We start from the raw sequence: 21,636 nt of genomic DNA on the forward strand, positions 1-21,636 counted from the left end.
TGGCCAGACCTCATGGCTCCTTCGGCATGGGAGGTCTGGCTGCATGAGGTCAGGATGCTCTGGATAGTGGCTCAGGCATGGTGATGAGCCAGGAGTAACCAGGCCAGTCTCTCCCCGCCAGGCAGGGTGACCCCTTCCTCAGATCGTGAAGTCTCCACGGTGAAGGCAGGTCCTGCACTGGAGTGCAGCAGCCTCTGCCCCAGCTGGGAGACCAAGACAGGGACCTATATCCAGTGCAGGCACAAGGAGGATCTCCCCACCAACAACGCCAGCAGGCCAGGACAACAAGGTACCTGCTTTGAGCATTCACAAACACGTCCAAAGTCAGGAGTATAGTTCAGCAGCTCCAGAGGCAACCTCCTTCCTGGCACCCCGGAGACAAACCTTTTAGCCCAGTCTGAGAAGCATCAGCCACCCTGCCAGCCACGACTGGTGTGTGCCACAAACCCTGTCAGATCCTGTTAAACTTTACACCAGTGTTGAGGCAGAAGCTGCTCCAGCTTGTGGTTTGTCTTCCCTGAGCCACAGCACTGAGTCCCCTCCCAAGACAGCAGCTGAGCAGACACTGGTCTGTGCCTTTGGCTAGAAGGAGTTAAGCCCTGTGATTGCCATGAACTCGTGGAAGATGCGGGTCCCAGACTCCCACTGGCACAATGGCCCACCATGGCCCACCACGGCGGTCACTGCTGCCTCCAAGGGCTTGCCAGCAGGCTCTGTACCACCAGGCAACTGTCCTCCATGCTCAAGTCATGGAGGGGATTTGAGCCTTGCTCCTGATGAATCCCACCATCTTCCTGCAAACATAGAACATGTGAAGATGCAGTGCAGCCCCATGGTATGCTCCTGGGGTCCGGGCCACCCAGCACCCTGTGGCACCCTCCACAACATGCCTGCCCAAGGGAACATGCCCAGGACTCACCAGGGTAAGAAACGACTGCTCTCAATGTGCCCAGCCATCCTCACCCTCTGCAAGGAACACCATTAAGGGCAAGATTTCAAAGAGCTGGTGCCTGCCCCTGGGCTGAGCAACGTCCCCTTCCTCACTCAGAGCCCCACCATCCAGCACCTCCACATTCCCCACCTGCACAGCAGCACAGAAACAGTTAGTTTCAAAGCCATGTTGAGGTTTTACCCTCATTTCATGAGAAAAATCACTACTTGCCTGGGACCAGCAAAACCCAAGCAGTTAAGTCTGCTGTTCAGGCCAAAAATGCCCTGGCTGTGCACCCACACTTCAATTAGAGGCCCTGAAAATGTACTGCAAGCACTGCTTCCACCTGAGCAATAACTCCCAAGATATTGATTTGTAAGTCACAATTAACAACTGCTTCATTCATGAACTAGTAGTTAGCTATGATTAGAAATAATTTAGAAAAAATTATGCCACCATTATCTGTCACTTAGAGGACTCCCAGCAATCATTTCATCTGCAGGGAGTGCTTACTCTGCCTGCCACTCGCCTCTCCCTCCCCATGCTGCCAGGGGCCCCCAGCCCACCTCCCCGTGTCTGTCCCAGGCTGTGGGCACAAGGGGACTCATGGCCCTGTCCCCTGCAGAGCTTCCACCCTGACACCCATGGGTGCTTCCACCCAGAGGCTGTTCCTCCCATGGATGGGTTTGCTGGTGGCTGACCCTGAGGCAACAGTCCAAGGAGAGGATCAAAGAGGGGCTGTGGAGGTGGGGAAGCTGCAAGCAGGACCCATGGGCTGGACCTTCCAAGCAGCAGGGGTGGACCTAGGTCCTCCTGGAAGATGCACATGCGCGGGAGGAAGCACCACAGGCTCAGGCTCCACTGGGACAGGGCATAAGGAAAGTGCAAAGCTTTGTGGCCCTCCCAGACTACCACATACGGTTTCTTCTAGCTGCGTGTGTTATGGAGTTATACTAATTGGTCTCTTTTGCATGAAGCGACCCCTTCATTAGGGATCCACATGCTGGCCCCCAGTGCAGCAAGTGGATCCCTCTTCAGCCCTACTCCTGGTACCCCCAGACCCTGCCATGCCTTTGCAGGAGGGACAAGGGTCTCCAGCTCTGCAAGCTGGGGTCACCCCACCACAATCCCCCCGTCTAGCAGAGTGACTTGCCCACCAGCTACTCATGGCAGGTCACTGTCATGGACTGCTTTTAGTACCCAGCCAAGCAACCCACTAGGGTGGCAACAAGCTCTAGGACAAAAGCCACGAGTGCCTCCAGGAGCCCAAGCCTCCATAGTCTGCCCTTCCCCAGGTCTCCCCTGTTTTGTTCTGGTCCCAGAGAACCATGAACTGCCCGTATGGCAGTTTATTACTGGTGGAGCAGAGGTGTCATTAGGAAAAGCTGCTAGCTGCATCCCTCATCCCAGGTTCCAACTTGGTGCCCAATGCTGCATTTACATGGGCTTCATCCTTCCCTTCATGCAGCCTGCAGTGCCCCGTCTTCCCTCTCCACCTCCAGTCCCTGTGCTGCAGCCCTCCCTGAGGCCTTGAGGAGCCCTTCCCTCACCCTCCAGACACTGTCTGCTTGATCTGTCCATCCCCATCTGCTCCAGCTCACCAGCCCATGACAACACAGCTTGGCTTCCGCATGTGCAGAGCCCCAGGCTCGAGGAATACCAGAAGTGACAGTGCTGCACAGCTCAGGGACCCCCCTGGGGACATGGTGCCCAGCTCTCACCCTGCCAAGCTCCCCACCAGCCTGGCATGGGAGCTGTGCTGCTCCACGCCTTCTTCTGTTCAGCACCAGCCCGTGCCAATGGCACTAATGGCCACCTTGGCGCTGGCTCCGCAGCCCTGGCCTCTCCAGGATCTGGCTGTCAGCAAGCTCTGAAGAAGCAGGGCTGTGAAAGACCCAGGGCTTGTCCTTGCCCTGCACACGTGTCCTGCAGGCAGCCATGGTAGAAGGGAGCTGGGTCCCACAGGCCCTGGGACACGCACTCTGGTGACCATTTCCAGGAAAGTGCCCTCAAGCAGCTCTACCAAACTAACAAAGAAAGGTTTTGCTGAAAAATTTCCAGCTGGCTCCTGTACTAATTCTGCTTTCAGTAGAAATATATTCATCCTATGCATTATTTACGGTACATGAGGAGGTCCCAGCTCCAATCAATAGGCCTGCTTTGTACAGGACTCTCCAAAAACACTTACTCATCAATCCATGACAGTAAACCAAGCAACGCTGGTGCTGTTGAGACCTGCTCTGCTATCTGCACATATTCCCAATTAAAAAGAAATCAAAGCTAAGAAATCAGAGCTTCTGGCCAATCACCCTGTTAATTAAAAGGATGAACAATTACCGGAGGCAGTGGCATTGGGCTGTGCAGTACAAGGGAGTCATCAGGCCTCCCCCCACTGCTGGCCCGGGCTGCCAGCACAGCTCTGCAGTTGCAAGCAAGGGACAGGTCCTGCTGCCCAGCAGAGGAAGAGGAGACAGTATGTACTCCACCATCCTCCCAAACCTGAGCCAAAGGAAAGCAGGTTACCAGCCCCCAGGTGTGCAAGGACCCTTGCTTGCACAAAGAGACCAGGGTCACATTGTCTCACACACATACCCTCAGCCCAGGCCCTCTGACACACAGCATCTCACTGTCCTGGTGAGACACCTCCAAAAGGTCCCTCTGCCCCCCCAGGACACTTGGCACAAAGGCCAGGCCAAGGAGAGGACACCACTCTTTTGACCTCTTCTGGATCTGAGGTTTCACAGGGTCTCATCCCAAAAAGGGCACCTGTCTGTCCTGCCTCTGCATGGCTGGAGAGCTATACCTGGCCTCCTGACCGGCACATCTAGCCTTCAGCATGAAGAGCCTGTGCACCCTGCACCATGGTGGCCCAGGGCAGCTCTCTTGGCTGAAGCTCCTGCGAACCCACAGCCCCATCCTCACCAGGCACAGAGACAAGGTCACACCATCACCCACCTGCTCTTCTTGAGTCTTGCTCTGGGGGCAGGCTCAGAGCCAGTCTTCTTGTCTTTAGGCTCCTTGGGGGCTTTGGGTTCCCGAGGTTTCCGGGGCTTCTTGGCCACCTCCCTCTGCTTGGGCTCCTTCGGTTTCTTGGGCTCCTTAGCCTTTTTAGGCTCTTTTGGTTCTTTAGGTTCTCTCCTCCTCTTTGGTTTCACCTCCACAGCCACTTTTTCTCCCCCTTCCTGTTCTCCCAGATCCTTTTTCTTCCGTTTCTTCTTCACCCCTGTGCCCCCGCCCCCACTGTCCTGCATCCCGTTCTGAGTGCCCATCCGCTTCTGGGGAGCCCGGTTGGGCTCCTCCTCCAGGCACTGGCACTGGCTGCCTGTGTCTGTGTCTGTCACTGTCAGCTGGTGGGGCACCTTGTTCTGCTCCTCGCTGCTGGCAAAGGGGTCCTCTGCCTTGCACTCCCAGGCATCCGACATCGGGGAGCAGCTCAGCGCTTTTAAGCTTGGCAGCTGCAGAGAGAACAGAAAGGCAGTGTGTGAAACAAATACCACATATAGAAATAGCAGGCGCTCTAAGGGGAACTGCAGCCCCAGTGAGGCTCCAATCCTGGATGCAGCGCAAGCAACATCCCTTGACATATGGGGGACAATGGCTAGTGGCCATGACACACAGATGCAGCTCAAAGGGTAGGACTCCCCTCTTCCCTGCCTGATGGAGGCTGACAGGTTAGAGAGGGGTTTTGGTTCCCCACCAGCTCATGTAGGTCCAGGGCAAAGGCAGCGTGTCCCCAGGCACAGTCCTGTCTTTGATCGCACAGTCCACACCCAACTCTGCTGAGACCCAGAGTAACTCACATACCCAGGCCACTTTCCGCTTGTTGCAGCAGGCCTAAACAGAAAACGGCACAAAAAGGCCTAGCTCTGCTTGAGCAGCAGCAGGAGTGTCTGCAATAAGGAGCCCAGGCTCATGAGCAGCGACCCTGGCTCCTCGAGAGCAACCTGGGCCAGCAGAGCTGGCCAGGGAAAGCCCAGGAAAAGAGCTGGGGGTGAGATTTGTAAAGGGGACCAGAAACTTTCCTTGCAGCAGCTGCCAGAGGAGGAGAGAGCAAGAGACGCACAAAGAGCTGGGCAGAAGTGTAGCTGTGTGCAACAAGGACAGTGAAAGTAACATGTTGGGCTCTGCTTCAGCAGCTTTACCTGTTAGTTCCCATCCCCAGTGCTCTGGTACAGGCAGCACCTGCCTCTGCCTGCACAGTTAGTCAGCTCACTGCACCCCCTCCCCTCTGCCTGTGATCAGGGGAAGGGGGGGGGGGCGTGCCACCGGAGGGCAGCTGAGGCCATGGCCAGCACTGCTCCCTCCTGGTACTGCTGAGAGCCTGCTGCTGCCCACCGCCCTGGCAGCATGGGCAGTCTGAGTTACTCCTCTGGCCCTGCAGCAGGACAGCAAACCCAGTAGCCTTTGCAGGAGATGGCAAATTTTTCACCCACAACCACCTGATTAACTCCTCCTTTTAATGCACAGCTCAACCATGACCAGAGGGAAGCTGCGGCCAGCCAGACCCAGCCTGGCAGCTGGCTGGCAGGTCAACACCAGACTGAGCCCAGCAGCATGACCAGGGCTGGAAAGCTGGTCTTGCAGACAGCTGTTTGGTGGCTGTCCCACAAGACAAGGCATGGGACTAAGCCCCCGCCGGGCCCATCCTGCCAGAGGTGACACCTCCTCAGAGGGAAGCTGTGGGGCAGCTGGTGAGTGGCCCAGAAGGCAGCAGGCAGCTGCATGCCTTCGTTGACAGTGGTAATGCTCACCCTGGGCCAATGGCTGCCCTGGGCCAGGGATGCTGGTTTCTTCACAAGCCACCTCCCCGGTGCTGAGGTACCAGTGCCTCCAGCAGCAATGCCCTGGCCCCTGGAACCCTAGCACTATTTGCCTCTTCAGACACCCCAGAGCTGCAGGAGAGAACGTAAATACTTACATCCTACGGGCTGAGGAAAGGAGCTTATTTAGGGTGGTCTAGGCACATGGCTCTCTGTATGGTCAAATTTCTGATTTGAATTAAGATGGAAGCATTAAATGAAACAGGCTGCAAAGTGGAAAGGCACCCTCAGTCTCCCTGCAGCCATCTGCAAGTGGGTCTGCTGGCACATCTGGCATCAGCCGAGCAGGCTGCACCAGCACCTCTGCCTGCATGCAGCCACCTCCAGCACTCTGCCCTGGCCCCTGCTGCTGCTCTACTCGACCTGGGATAGGGGTGAGCAGCTGTCCTGTCACATGGCCAAGCCATCAAAGTGCACCCAAGCAGTTAAGGGGAACCTGTTCTGGGCTGGGAAAAATTCAGCGCTACAGATGCTGCCTCTAAGCCCACACGCTGAGCAACACAATCAGTCCCAGCTTTTTGCATTTCTCAGATCTTGCAGGTTGGGGATCAGCTGGAACAATTTACTGCATTAGCTACAAAGCTCACAGACCCCCAAGAGCCTGAATCTCCTTTTGCTTCTGTGCTGATCAGCAGCCAAGTGCAGATACCAGATGGAAAGCAAAACTTCAGCACCCTGGCACAGCAGGAGGGTGAACTACTCCCTCCCAGCCACAGCTTGTAGCCTTAAGTCTGGCAAGGGCCTGCCCACTTCCAGGCAGATGACCCAACGAGCAACAGGTCTGGATACTACAATTCTGGTACCATCCAAGAGCAGCCGATATCACCGGCCCTGCCAGAGAAGGGTTCCCCAGCTCACCCACAGGACTGGACCAGGACTGGGCTGGGAGCAGTGCTGAGCACCTGGAGCAGCTCCATCCCCAACAGTCTGTGCCTGGGGGAGCTGAGCCATGATGGCCAGGCATGGAGACCTGGGTCCCTCTCATCGCATGCATCAGCAACTCCCAGCAAACCAGCGTGGAGTAGGGAGTGCTGTATTTCCACAACCACACACCAGCCAAGTGGTCCAAAGCTTTGCCCTGCCCCATCTGCTGTCTGGATCTGCAGCTCCAACCCATGCTACAGAGCCCAGGCAAGTCCCGCTCCCCGCTGGCACATCCACTGCTTGGCAGGAGCCTCAGGCCCTACTGCATGAGATGGGCTGATAAAGCTGTCAGGAAAGCAGGTCTCAAACAGTGAGCTACTTTGTGGGGTCTGCCTCATGCTTGCATTGTGCTGCTTAGGCACATCAGAAAGGGCATTTCAGTGATTGCCACAAGCCCTGCTGCAACAGAAAGTTAAATGCTTTACAGAAACAACCACAAGCTGTCAGGTTTGTGAAAATGCAAGCAATTCGGCTCCTCCTGCATCACCTCTTGGCTGCCAACAGCCCCTCCAGCCTCTAGGCAAGCCTGTCACGGTGGGAGCACCCCAGCACACTCCCCAGGCAGCACTGCAGGCCCCCAAATCCAGCAGCACCAGCACTTTGCCATGGGATGTCACATCAGACGTCACAGCCTGCTGCGTCCGGGAAGCAGTGTCTGTACCAGTCAGCAGCGTTTGCTTCCAGCAAAAGCAGCCAGAAGCTTATGGCACAGGCCCTGCCATGAAAGGGCTATCAAACACCAGCCTGTGGCCAGGGCTTGCACAGGCAGCAGAAGCACAGAGGAGCATGGAAGCCAGGCTCCTCCACACCGACTGCGGGCAAGGTACTGTCAGACCCAAAACCACTTCTGCACCCAAGGCTGTTTTGTTTGTCTTGAGGGGAAAAGGTTCCATGTCATACTTTTACAAGTCCACAGCAAGCTCCTGCCACCCACACAGGACAGCGCTGCCGAGTACAAAACTGCAGTCAGAGCTCAGCACGCTGCTGCAAGCCAGGGAATGGGCTTTTCCTACTTCCCCTTCATGAGGTTCAGTTTATCCTGGCTTCTTATCAAAAGGAAAATCCTGAGAAAGCAGTGCCAGCATTATCTGTGCTCCTGCATGGCTTTAAAGCACACTTACAGCCTGCCTGTGACAGCCTAGCCAGTTCTTTGTGGCAGGCAGGAGCACACTGTCCCTGTGCAGCCAGCGCTGGAGCATCAGCTGCTGTCACTGTGCCGCGGGGAACCACCACCTCTGCTTCCAAATGGAGAGGAGAAGGGCCCATGTCACACTGATGCTGTCACACAGCACCGCAGGGAGCTCTGCTGCAGCAGCAACCTCCAGGTGGAGCGGCCTGAGACACACGCCTCCACAAGTCATCAGGCTGCCCATTGCTTGCCTGGGCTACTGGCCACCGTGTCTGTAGCAACAGACAGCAGTGACACTACCACGTTCAGAATCCCTTCACAGGGGAGAAACACATCCAGCTTCAGGAGCCTAAACCTGGCAAATCATAGGCCCAGGACGCTTGCTGCAGCAGGCTGCTCTGGATCAGCCAAGGGCTGCTCTAGGCCAGTGCTCTGACCCTGAGGGTGGGCAGGAGCGGGGCAGGGCAGGCAGCATGCTCTGCCTGCCTGTCTGCCCAAGCTGGCTAAAGCTTGGGAGCTTCAGCAGGAGGACTGCATCCAGACTATGGTAGTCAACAGCTTCACAAACCCACTTGCAACCATGGGTGCCAAAGCACCCGGTGGCATTCAGTACTACAAGCTGAAAAAACCACTAACCTTGTTTAAATTGTGCTGCCCTCCTAAGTGGCTTCTATTCTCAAGGTGAGAGTGAGAAGGAGGATCTCCTTGTCATCACTCTCTCCCGTTCACTGTTTTGCTGTTCTCCATCATACCATTCCCCTGCAGAGCTCTCTTGGCCCAGCTAAGGTACAGGTGACAAGTCACGGTCTCCTTGCAGGCAGGCTGGGCTAGCTCTCAGACCATCTCCGTTACCCTTCTTTGCACCTCTTCTAACCCCATCAGCTTTGGGGTGGCAGCAGGAAAGCACGCCGTATCAGCCAGATACCACACAGCAGCAGGAGGGTTTCTGCTCTGTTCCTTCTCCCTTTCCTAACTGCTAAACATGCCTCTGGGACAACCCGTAGACAGCTGCCAAACCCTCCGTCAGCATTTTATAGTCTCCTCCAGGAGCAGGCTCCCTCATATACATTACTTGGCACATCTTAAGACTTCTTCAACTGTGCCTTCTTCCCCGCTGCACACCTTGAAAGCAGAAATGTTTTTCCTGTACTCTGCTTCCTATTCTTTAACCAGTCACTCGTTTACAGAATGACCTCTTCTCAGGACAATGCTTAACTTCTTGAAAAGCATTTGGTGAGAAACTTGCCTAACAGTTGCTTGGGAGCCCAAGGGCACTGTATCAGCCCAGACCAATCTCATACACACAATACAGCCATCTTTAAAATCCCCAGCAGAGAGCAAAGACTAACTTCGCTGTACAAAAGCCATGCTATCCACCACTATGGTATTTTCATAAATAAAGTGTCTATTATAGTTCCTAACAATTTACCCACTACCCAAGTAAACCTACTGATCTTTTAATTCCACATTTGCTACAGCTCCCCTTCCATGAATGTGGCCTTGATGGGTGACAACCCCTAACACTATTTATTAGTGATTCCCAAATTCTTACCAGGCTCCTTTACAATTCTAGAGTAAACACCATTGAAGCCTGGTGACTTGTGTTACTTTGCTCAAAAATGTGATGCGCCTGGCATTGGGGATGGCTCTGGGTTGGGAGCCTTCCTAACTGAGCTGTTCTGCCAATGTCCCTTTTCCACAAGCACTCACTTGACACCTCAACCGCGCATTTACCCTGTGACTCCTCTTTTAAAGGCCTTTTAGTCCCAAGATATTTGGGGAAAAAAAACCTTATTATCAAACCCTGTGTCTTTAGCAAGTGGTTCCTAAAAAACTTTTTAGTCCTGCCTTGTTAGAGATTTACTTTTAAATTCCCAGAATATGTGGGGTTTTTTTTACTCCAACTTTTTTAACTAAAGAGAAACATAATTTTACATTCAACAGCCTCTTCTACACGTCTTCTTACATGCCCATCTAACCACACAAGTTTGTTGTTTCTGGGGTACTTTGGAGGGGAGTGGAATGTAAAGAGGATGACTTCTAGGTTTTGGTAGGTGATGCCCATCTCTGAACTTCTGATATCATACCAAAGCAGCCTCCAGACACCCAGTAAGCTTTTTATCCTTAGAGCTGTGTCTTTGCACTGTCTCTCAACTGGAATTTTTTTTTTGGTGACAATTGCAACAATTTTACATTTTCAGAATACACTTTTATGTAACATTTGTACATTATTTTATTCCCAGAAGAATCTTCTATAAAGTACATTTCATACAGGAAAGCAAGTCCCTCAGCAACAGCTGGAATACGAAGTCTTGTCCCATGTGTCTAACTACTGTCAAAGAGAAGGTCGGGGGAAAAAAAATGTTTAAAATCTCCCCAGAGAGCTATGAAGGCTAACAGTGAGCACTTATAATTGTATGACCCCATTAGAGGGCAAAGCCAAGGTCAAGGTGGGCCTTAATGGTGCGTTTCCTTAACTTACAATTGTTAGTTTCATTTGTAATCCCCATTTGATTTGGCTTCCCAGGTTTTGCTCAGGACTTCGGGGAAAGCATCACAACAAAATGGGAGGCGAAGCTGTGAAGCCTGTGAGATGCACCAGCCACCCTGGCCCACGAGGGTCATGCAGCACCCCTGACCCTCTCCAAGCCCTCCAGCAAAGAGCGGAGCTGGAATCACAGGGACCTGAAGGAACAGTTAAAAACTCCACTTGGCATTTGTGCAGGGAGCTCAGGAGCAGTGAAGTTCAGCAGTAGCCCAGGGCCAGCAGGACTGCCTGCAGTATGAGCCAGGTCCGAAACCCTCACCCTTGTCCTGCCCGCTCCAGGTACCTGCCAAGGGAACAGCAGAGAGGAACAAGGGGGAACAGCAGAGAAAGTGGGGAGGGGAAGAGGGAGGAAACTGGGAAAGGGCAGCTAGGACTACTGTGTGCCAGGATGACACTAGGACATTATGGAATGAGAGTCCTAAGGAGCAAGTGAGATGCAGAACAGCAGGCAGCTTTGGGTGAAGACAAGAGAAAACTGGGCCCAAGCACCTGGGAGAGCTACAGCAGAACAGGTCTGGCTTGGCTAGATGGGGCAGAAGATCCTATACCTTATGCCCAGCCAGCAGGGAACCATCACATACCCAGAGCCCTGCTCCCTCCACAGCCTGTGAGGCCACATCACATTCCCTGCCTCCAGCACTCCTGGGCTCCCCCCAACATGGCTGGGCAGCCCAGCATCATCATCTGCCCCGTAAAGACAGCACCAGTTGTACAGCTTGTGCACTTGCATGTGATACCCGGGAAAGGCTGAAGAGAGAAGCTCCCTGGACCCAATTGGCAGAAGTCACAGGCCAGTACTGCTGGGAGGTGTGGTGGGGATGAAGTGGACGTTGCATCTGCATTGCTGGGCACAGAGGCCTCCTTGCCAGCCAGCATCACTCTTGATTCATACCCAAACCCTGCAGTACCACACGAGTTTGGGCATGGGAAGCAGAAAGGAGCAACAGCATGATGTCCACCCTGAAGCCCATGCTGTGCCTCAAGGCCCTGCCCTGAGCCTTGCAAGCTTTACCCAAAGGAACACAACACCCCCAGCAGCACAAAACTCTGCCACAGCCTCAGGGTCTGAATGGCAGCTCTGACCTACGAGGAGATCACAGTTTGAGCCCTTCTCCTGGTCACTGCCAAGAGCAAAGCCAGCTCCCCTGGCTACCAGACTGAGACGGCATCCACACAACACACTCTCGCTGGGCAGTGTGACCAAAGCCAGCAGCAATGCACATGCTACATGCCAACTTGCATGCAAACACCAGCACCATTTTCAACCACATTTGCATAGGCTGAGCCAGGCCTTCCTGCAGACCCCCAGGAGAAGTAGGACACCTCTGCAGAAGCATTTGGGTCTAGGGCACAGCTCAAACCCTGCAGAGGTCTGTCCCGTATGTGGAGTGTCCATGGGGACCCTGACTACAGGGGTCATCAAAGGTGTCCATGCTCTTGAGACAGAGGCTGATGGCCGGGGGCAGCCCAGCACCCCTGCTGCTCGGCTTCCCCCCACAGCACGGACCAAAGCCACCAGCCAGGCTGCCACCACACCAGGAGCCTGAGATGGGCACCATCACGCTGCTCTGCCTCCCCACGACGGCCACGCTGGCAGCCACTGGCCCAGTCTATCTGCACAGCGGGCTGCAGAGCCCCACAATGGCAGCAGAAAAGGCAGCTGCTTCTACATGCAGTGTTTAACAGGCTGTTGAGCCACCCTCTCTGGCAGCTGCAGTCCCCACTGGCAGCGTGCACAGCATGGGCCATTGTATTCTAGTCACTGGGTGTCCACACCCCTCACTTCCAGCTCTTAATGCAATGCAGCAGAAGCTAAAAATACATAAGTGCCACCCTCTGTCATGCCTCCTCCGAGCAGGCTCTGCAGTTGCCATGGGATGTGCGTGATGGAGGCGGGGCCTGGCTCCGTTCTGAGAAGCTCCACCAAGACACAGCCCCCAACAACTACAGCCAGGAAGGTCCATCCCATGGCCGAGCCAGCCCTGGCAGCAAGTCCACACCACCCTGGCACAGGGCATGGTGGGGGCAGAGGGCAAGGCAGCTGCCCTGGGCTGGCCAGGCTGTCCTCCCCACCTAGTCCCCTCTGGCAGGGCAGGAAGAAAGGGAGGGAAAGAGCATGGAAAGAGGAGGGCCTGTGCAGCAGTGTGCTGCCACACAAGGCAGCAGGGCCAGGTGCCCTTGGGACCATGTGAGAGGACCAGGACCAGCACTCCTGGCTGTGGGTGGAGAAGCAGGGCACCCTGGCAGCTCACTGCACCCCCTGCCCTTCATCCTTACCAGAGTGGGTGCCCACATGCTGCTTAGCAGAGCAAAACTCCTCTATGCATCTGGCACTGAGGGCCATCGCATCTCACAGTCCCACCACGACAAAAAAAGCCCAAGATGGGCCAGAAGCCCACAGACACAGCCTGGGACAGAGCCACAAGTACCCACAAGCTGGGGGAGCCCCTGTTCCCCTGCACCAGCTCCCACTGCTGTCAGGACTCTGCTCCCACCCCAGGGAGCTCTAATAACAGCCCTTGGCAGCAGATGAGACACCTAAGCTCATGCTTCACTCACAGATCTAAAAAATTCAGGAAAAACCTTCATTTTATGAGCAAATGCTTGAAACAAAGGTAACCAGAGCTCCCACAGATAGTCCTGGGGGCCTGCGTGCCTTTATACATCCCCGCTGCAAGGGCTGCACTACAGCCATGCCTTGCAGCGCCTGCAGCCCCAGGCTGTTCCCTGCTGCCTCCCGATGCCGCTGGCCACACACCACTGGGGATCAGGCCATTTCCACCACCTCAAAGCCCACACTGAAAAGTCAGAAGAGCCCTCCCGGAGAAGGCAGGAGCTAAGGGGTCACAGGGTCTCCCATCCCCTCCCTCTCCAAGAGGCAAGTCATGCTACTCTGCTCTTACAGTCTGTGTGGGATGGGAGCATCTCCATGGCTATAGGATAAGATTTATGCACTGTGGGATAACTGCATTTATTTTAGTTCAATATTTCTCAAGTTATTCAACAAGTCAGAGCTTGGCAGAAATAAGCAGGAGTAGACGACCCTTCAGTGCCCAAGGAGAAGCAGGATACAGACAGAGGCAGCCCAGAGCACCCTCAAAGAAAATCCATTTCTTGTCATTGCTCCCTGGGGTACCTGGACACCCCTGTCCCACCTCTGCCAGCAGACAAGGAACCCTGGCACAAAGCCTCATAAGTCACAAGGGAAGCGACAGGTTTCACTAGTTAGTCACAGCTTGGTGACAAATCCATCAGATTTTCATGCATTCATGCAAACACAGACCCTGCCTGTGCTAATAACAGCCCCTCATCTGGTGCCACCAGTAGGCAGTGCTGGGCATGCCAAGCCATTCCAATCTACGCAGGAAGGGTGGCACTGCTGCAGGGAACACCAAGGAGCCAGAGAGAGAAGCCCCTTCCAGGACAGCCTGCTGCGAGACCCCAGCTTCTCCAGCCCAGGCTTCATAATCCACTGGTGGTGGAGATGGGCAGGACAAGGCACTTGCTCAGGGCAGCCACAGACTTGAGAAAGGAGGAAGAACATCCATAAACCATTCCCAAAGGAAGCTGACAGTTCTCCTGTCATCCCTCACCAACATGAAAGGTGTCAGCATTCTGCCAGCCTTTGTACCCACGGGCCTGAAGGTACACCAACATGACAACCAAGATGGAGTTTCTTCAGGTGAGAGGCTGGTAGGGAGACACATACAGAAAATGTGTGGCCCTTGAGAGCCTGGGGAACCACACAAGCATCTCATCTTCTCCAGAGAGACTGCCCAAAGGACTTTCAAAGGCAACAGCCATGAGGAGTCTATTTCCAAGGTATGAGAGCTCCTGGGCTCAGGTGTCCAGGGGGACACAGTTTTGCCTCTGATGCTAGTTTGCCTCTTGCTAGTTTTGCCTCTGATGCTGCCCAGCAGGCTCTGCAGAGCATGGCAGGGAGCCACCCACCCTGGGGAGCAGTCAACCCCTTCACATCAATCAGGAACCCAGAGTACTGCCAGGAGCCCTGCTTGACCAGGCTTTCTTCCAAACTCTGAACTCACAGCAGCATTCCTGACTGCTGCCCAGACCCTTCTGGGGACATCCCAGCACAGCCCTTGCAGAGCTGGTGACCCCAGGGATGCTGCAGCCCACTCCGTGACATGCTGCAAGAATCATCCTACACTGCTGCTGGTTCAGAAAGCTCAGGAGATGAGCAGCTCGACCCCCACCCCTCCTTGCTCACACTGGCATGCCTTTATCTCCCTTTATCTGCAGAAGCAGTTACAGAAAACTACTTGGCAGCTGAGCCCTCTAAAATCTTTGAATGCTGGAGGACAGCTTTGCTGTACTTAAAATCCACATCATTTCAGCAGGCCAAATCTGCTATATTACCTCAATAGGGTGGTGGGAATTTCTTACCTGGGCTTCACTATCAGAGGAGAGCGATTGCTCACCCATGCCCCAAAGCGCCCTGCTCTCTTCCTGCCCCAGCAGGAGTGATCCAGCAGTGCTGGTACCCAAGACCTGCCCATGCTCCCCTCCTTCTCACCTTGAGGCAGGCTCAGCTTCACAGCACCTTTAGGACACACTGATAAACTCACTACTTCCTATAATATCAGTGCTTTGTACACACACCTTCCTATATCCACAGCATCTGGCTTGTTGCAAGTTCAGAACAGTACACTTGCCTTTTCCAAACCCTTCCCTCCCTTCCTCCTCCCTGTTAACCTGCCTGTGACAACGCCATCTGCAGCTGCCCTGAGCAGCACAAAGATGCCAGAGCTTCAGAGCTGGCTAGAAATGGCACCAGCTCGTGCTCTTGAACAGATTTATCCCTTAGCTCAGTATTCAATTTAATGGTTTCCCATTAAAAGCAGCACAGACACAAAAAATCAGCTCAGGGTGGACCCGTTTGTTTTACACCTCCAGGCATATTTCACTCCAGCAGGAAAAGCAAGTCTCCATGCACGTAACAGGTCCCTTCTCCTTATCAAAGCACTGATGGTCAGGTTCTTTCTCTGCACACAGTTAATACAAAGACCATTGGCTCATGAATCTCCTCTGGGAGCAGCAGGTAGTTATGAACTGACGCGGCAATTCAGAAATGGAGGCTTGGTGCATTGGGATTATTTCCAAGCAAAGGAATATTCCCTGGCCAAGCTCTCACAATCCCCCACAGATGTGGTCTTCCCCAACCTCCCTGCTGGTGTTAGTCCTGGAGTATCGTGTTATTAGCAGCAATCACAGCAAACAGGCAGTTTATATATGTAATGAGATTCAAACAGGAACCAGTATTAGCGACTTTGAGGGAAAGAAAGAGTTGCTCCTCCACCAGCAACAGAACCAAATTAAGAGCATTTCCATTACTGAAGAGAAACCTTATTTTTGTTCAATTGCCCACATTGGCCTCATCCGCTCTAGGCTGCAGCTGAGGTCAAATTCTGACATGCTGAGCTGTGGCCCTGTCTGGAAATGCAAGGCCTCCCCTGGCCTCCTTCCCACCACACACCAACTGCAACAATTCACACACAGGACATGGTCCCCAGGCCTTGCCAGCTGATTTGGGAGAAAGAGAGAGGGTCACAAACCTGCTGTTCTTTTTTCTGTATTTTCATTATCATCAAATCTGGGATGAATGTTATTTCTGCAAGACACAACACACAAAAATAATTCACAATAAAGAGACTGGTGAAACCAAGGTGCTCAACCTGTCCACATTATCCCTCCAAGAGGTCAAGCCCCGGTGCTGTTCAGAGCAACACAGCTACAGGAAATGTTCTCAGGGACCAACTTAGAGACATGTGCTCTGCTGAGCCTCGACAAGGACTCTGACCATAGATCTCCCCACAGCTGGATGCTACCCGAACCCCACTGGGCAAGACCAACCTCGCAGTGGCGGTCCAGCATGAAGTGGTGCACCCAGGGCTAGAGGAGACGCACTCCACCTCCCCAGAGCCCCAGATCCACCCCAGGCACCCCTGAGAGATGTGTTGGATGTTGCCAACCCTGCAGCAGCAGAAGGAAGCAGTAAACAAACCAGCCTCTGCCAAGTAGCAATGACAGCAGAAAGAGATGTGGAGAGGATGCAGGAGGTTGAGGTGGCTGCAAGCCCTACTACCAAGGAAGAGTTGCTGCTAGGGGGATGAGGATGGAGCAAACAAGGAGGGGGAAGAGCCATGCTGGCAGACACCATCTCCCCAGAGAGCGGCAGCAGCCCTCGGAGCAGTGCTGGGGCAGGGCCAGCGGGCCGGCTGCCCCCTCAGGCCTGTGTCCCTGCAGCGCAGGAGGATCTGCAGAAGCGGCACCCACCTCGCAGCCCATAGGAGGAAGGGCAGCTTCTAGCAGAGGTGATTCCAGAGCAAACCCCCCCCCTGCCAGGCCTGGCCAAAGGAGCTTCAGTTGCAAGTCCGGCTCTTAGCAGCACCTTAGTGCCGGAGGCAGAACTTCCTTCGTGACCAGGCCCCTACGTTGTGCCCCACCAGAGGAGGGGGCCAACAAGGAATCTGCGGCCACGCAGCACCCCGACAGCTCTCTGGGACAAAGACCATTCCCTCCGGCTCCCTGCACCACAGCTCAGCACCCTGCACCTGGTGGCAGTAGTCTGGCTCGGCCAGCAGCACCTCTTTGCTGGTCTCTCCCCAATAGCTGCAGCTCCCTGCAGGCACTGCCTGAGCAGCCGTGCCCGAACGCAGAGGCACGCCACGCCAGCAGTACACCCTCCGCCGGCTGCCATGTGCCCACAGGACAGGGCCCAGCTGGCGAGCAAGGCACACACCTGCCCAGGCCCAGCTGCTCCAGGTATTGGACATAGGCTGGCCACTACCAGTGGCAGGAGAAAGCTGGGCCCACTGCCTCCCTCCCGCTGGTGCTGTCAGTAGAAAGGCCAGAAGTAACCCCGCCACACGCAGGGTCAGCACTGGAAACTGCACCAATCCCGGGTGGACGGGGCATTGCTGCAGCTCCCCAGGATGCACATGCTCACCAGCTGTGACAGTTAAGGCGACACGGTGAGGTTATAGCTCCATGCCCTCTCCACAGCAGCCCCAGGCATCGCACACTCAACAGAGCTGTCAGGGTTTGCCAGAGCCCCCTGCTCCAGGCAGCAGATGCCCTTTGGGGAGCCAACCCTTGGCAGTTGTCGGCTCCCACAGTGCCAACAACAGGCGCCTAAGAGCCCAGGAGTATTTGACAAGTGGGATTTAGACACAAATCCCATGAACACCTGCCTCTTGCTTCCCTCCCATACCATGCAAACCCCACTCCACAAGCCACAGCAATGCGACAGTCTCCCCTGCTACTGCAGCTGTCAGATTCGCTTGGCACAAGGGCACTGCAGGCAAGGCCCAGCGACTCCCCCAGCATGTCCCCCCTCCCCAGCAGGAGCACCCTGCTAGGCCCAGACCTTACCAAAACCCAGAGTCATTTCTCCCCTGACCTCACACCTCTCTTCGCAAAGGGGAGAGCCCAACGGGTTCTACAGGTGGGGAGCGCTTAGGCCACTGCAAGAGTGGACCAATTCTGCACGATGATGCTGGTCCATGGCTCACAACCACCACACCAAAGAGAAGAGGCAAAGGCTTCTAACTCTGATCCTGGCTACATGGCATGGGCCAGGCCAGCACTTCCCACGTCCAAGTCAAGCTTGGTGGCAGTAAGGCAAGGAAGCCCGTGCCACCCGCTGAGTGGCAAGGACTTTGGTGGCATCTGTGGACAGGATGACACAGAACTTCTTTCTCATGACTAAGCCTGCCAGCTCCTCCTGTACTCCTCCAAACGTGCCCCAGAAGAGCCTGGAGAACAAGGGGCTAAGCCAAGCTGGAAGATGCATGCAGCTGTAGCAGTGGTGCTCTCCAGGAAGGACCAGGCAGAAATTTCAGACCCAGTGGCCGCTGCAGCTCAGAACAATCCTGCCAGGCTCCAGCAGAGAGCAGTCCCATCCCAAGGGTTTGCTCAGAGCCAGAAATCTTGCAGATCTGGGTTCAGTTCAGCTTTCACAGAAGCCTCTGGGCTACAGGAGACTCCAAGGTGCTCAGCTTACCCCTCCTCACCAGCAGCATACAAGCACACTGGCCTCCATCTGCCAGCCCCAGCGGGTGCCCAGCAGGTCCTGCCAGGGCCCATCCAGTCCCTCTCAGCTCCCAAGGCAGGAGATGCTCCTGCTCTGGCTGTGCTTCCCAGCCTTTCATTCACCGATTTTCTTCTGGACTAACCCAGAAGATGGATCCTGGGCCTTCGACCCCTGCTCCTACTCCAGCAGAGCCAGGGCCCCACAGTGGAGCACACAGGCAGTTTCACTGAGACCCAAGAGATGTCAGGGAAGGAGAAAAGCTCAGATGTTTGCAAGGCACCAATTCAGCACCACTTCTGGCAAGCAAAAAGTCAAGATAAATACCTTTCTACAAGTTCCTCAGCACTGGGCTAGCCCAGGCTGGAAGTCTCTCATCACACGGCCTTACAAGAGCTTGCTCCCATCACTCAGGTCTAGATTTTCAGAGCCTTTTTTTTTCTTCTCATTAAAATAAAACAAACATCATCTATTGTGGATCACACACATTTAGCGGCCTAGGTCCCTGCTCGCTCACTGCCTTCTGTACAGTGGTAACACAGGCAATTGCCAGCAGCTGAACAAGAAGGGCCAAAGGATGCCAGGAAGCTTGTTGCCACAGTGGGCAACTTGGCCCAACGCTGCTGCCTCCTCAGAGCCCAGGCAAGGGCTGCTGGACTCTGCTGCCATCGGCCTCAGTGGCTCAGTCCCACAGCCATCATCAGCTGCTATTTTCGCATCACACCTCTGTTACTTCACAGGTGCCAAATACTCAGGCTACAGCAGGATTCAGACCACGCAACACTGGGCCAGCAGGGTGATACCTGCAGGCAGGGAAGAGCAGCCAGTGCTACAAGCAAGCCGCACAAGGGAACGAGCTTTAGATCAGCTGTGCCTTCCTCCATCAGCAGGAAGCCAGACACCGGCTCTTTGCTAGGACAGCGAGCAGGCAGCTGGTGTATGTCACAGGTCCAGTGCTCCCAGGAGTGGCTGTACAGAGCAGGGATGTTCCTGGGCCCTCCAGCAGAAATGAGAGCCAGGATCCTGCTGCCAAAGCAGCCCTCTGCCTACAGCCTGCCATTCTCCTTCCCGGGGTACCTTGGGACCAAGCTGTGGCAGGGCAGGCTACCCATTCCTAATACCCATTTTTCCCAGGGAGTGCATAAGGACTCATCTGCACACACATGACTCACGAACAACTTTTATCAGGTTATAGTATCAGGGAAGGACTTTTGCAGTTCCCCGAGTGCAGCAGGCTGCAGACCACCCCTAGCTTTAAGGTGTTTACAAGGGGCACAGCAAAAGCCCAGCTGCTGGGCTAGCCAAGCCAGAGCCAGCAGCACTGGCATACAGCAAAGGAGAAGCAGCTCTCAGCTAGCACTCTGGCACGCTCTGAATGAGCACTGGGACTAGAGGGGACAAGGGCACACGTTCAAGAAAGGACATGGGAGAGCAGAGCACAAGAAGAGGTTTCTCTGTGACCAAAGCAGACAGAGCTGTCACTTCTTGGCACACACCTTTCTTTCTACTCAGACTCACACCCACGGGTGAACTGTGGAAGACCACAACTGAACCTAGGGACGTGTCTTGTCCACTCTGCTACCAGCAGGATGCAGCTCACAGGCCATGTTCCCCCTCACCTAGGCAGCAAGGGCTGCACACAGCTGCAAATGGAGTCACTCTGGCCCTTGGCAGGGCAAGTGCCCAGGAGTCCTCACTGCAGGCCACAGCCCAGGACAGACTGTGCCCCAGAAGCGCTCAGCACAGGCCACAGTTGGCAAGGGACAGGCAGGAATGGAGTGGGAAGACCCTTCAAGAGACAGACCCTCCTCACCCAGCTCCCTCCCAAAGAGCCAGGAGGAAACATCTACAGGTCTGCCTTCTTCTGTCTGTCCCCACATACAGCAGCTTGAACGTGCCAAGCTCTACACAGCTATCACCTGCCCTGTTCACGTGCCATCGCAGGCAGAACCCAGCTGCTTCGCACAGCAAGCAGGGCCAGGGCCAGGCCAGTCCCAGGGCAGGGCAGTTCCACACTCAGCAGCAGTCCCAAACCATTAGCAGACAGGTCTTCATGTTCTGTCCTCTTGTTCCAACTGGTGACAGATGCACCCCCACCATACACCTGTGCATTTCCATAGCACTGAAGCCAGCGTGTGCATCTGTGTGGATAAAACAAGGCTGAGATACCAGTTAGACCCGAGGAGACAGTTTAACAGAGATACCTCTCTGACCATGTGCAAAGTCATTAGAGTGCCAATAGAGGCCCAGCAAAGTCATTGCAGGTACTAGGAGACAGTGCTTGGTCTCCTGTCTGCACACAGAGCTAGCCACAGTGAGAGGCTACCCTGTGAGGATGGCAGCTCCCCAGGTCCTCACAGGGCCCTGTTGCAGCTCCCAGGATGACGGGCCACCCTGGTTAGTGGAAAGCTGCATTAAACTCTGCTGGCCAGGGACCAGAGTCACTGCAGCAGCCAGACACCAGCAAACCTTGGGGCATTTAACACGTCATATTGTTCATAATCCTGTAGAGCAAGGATGTCCTGCCATCACTTCTTAGATGGTAAGCTGGAGAGGAGGAAAGGAGACACATCCATGTCTGCATGGTGCTGTGGACTGCTTCTGCCCACTTCATCTAGAGCATCTTGCTTGGCCTCAGAGCCAGGAACTAACTAGTCCAGCATCCTGAAAGGAAACACACCACCTGCTAGGGAGCACCACCACACTGGCATGCCAATACATACATTGAGAACTCCATTTAACTAGCCATTTCCATGCTAATTAAGTATTTGCAGATTAAAGAGAAACTCTAATCTCACATAAGACAGCCCAATTTTCTAAATGAGCTTATGGTTTTCATATGGAGATCAACATGTTCTCACTAGCACATCATGCAAGTGCTCCAGGCTGCCAGATTCAGCTTTATTGCCACTGTCACAAGCAGGAAGTTTTTATTCTTCATGCTCAATTTTTTATGCCTTTTTAACCCAAGACAATTGATGCACATATCACACCAGTGCTGCCAGCCTGCAAAACTCCCAGCACGAGGTGGTCGCCATTGTTTTCAGCTGCCACAGCCAAAGGTAAGTCCTCCTTCATGAGGTCATGGGACTACCTCTGAAACCCGCTGCCACCGGGCACTGCACACAAGCGGCAAGCACACCAACATGGCACACCATGCTGGCAGGCTGACCATGCACTCAGGAGCTGTCTTGTCACATTTCAAGAGACAAGCAAACAGTACTGACAGCCGTT

The 21,636-nt window shown here is 54.5% G+C and overlaps 1 protein-coding gene across 1 annotated transcript in view; it reads right to left on the minus strand.

Moving 5' to 3' along the window:
• The window catches only part of CHD6 (chromodomain helicase DNA binding protein 6), a 63,681-nt gene extending 42,485 nt beyond the window's left edge, over positions 1–21,196 (minus strand). Inside the window, 3 exon segments of the mRNA XM_040607835.1 lie at positions 3,887–4,386; positions 15,926–15,981; positions 20,322–21,196. Of these exon segments, the coding sequence (XP_040463769.1) occupies positions 3,887–4,386; positions 15,926–15,958 (533 nt within the window). The 5' untranslated portion in view covers positions 15,959–15,981; positions 20,322–21,196.
• Between the last annotated feature and the right edge of the window lie 440 nt (positions 21,197–21,636).

The sequence above is a fragment of the Falco naumanni genome, chromosome 10 (assembly GCF_017639655.2).
Source record: "Falco naumanni isolate bFalNau1 chromosome 10, bFalNau1.pat, whole genome shotgun sequence".
Taxonomy (NCBI): domain Eukaryota; kingdom Metazoa; phylum Chordata; class Aves; order Falconiformes; family Falconidae; genus Falco; species Falco naumanni.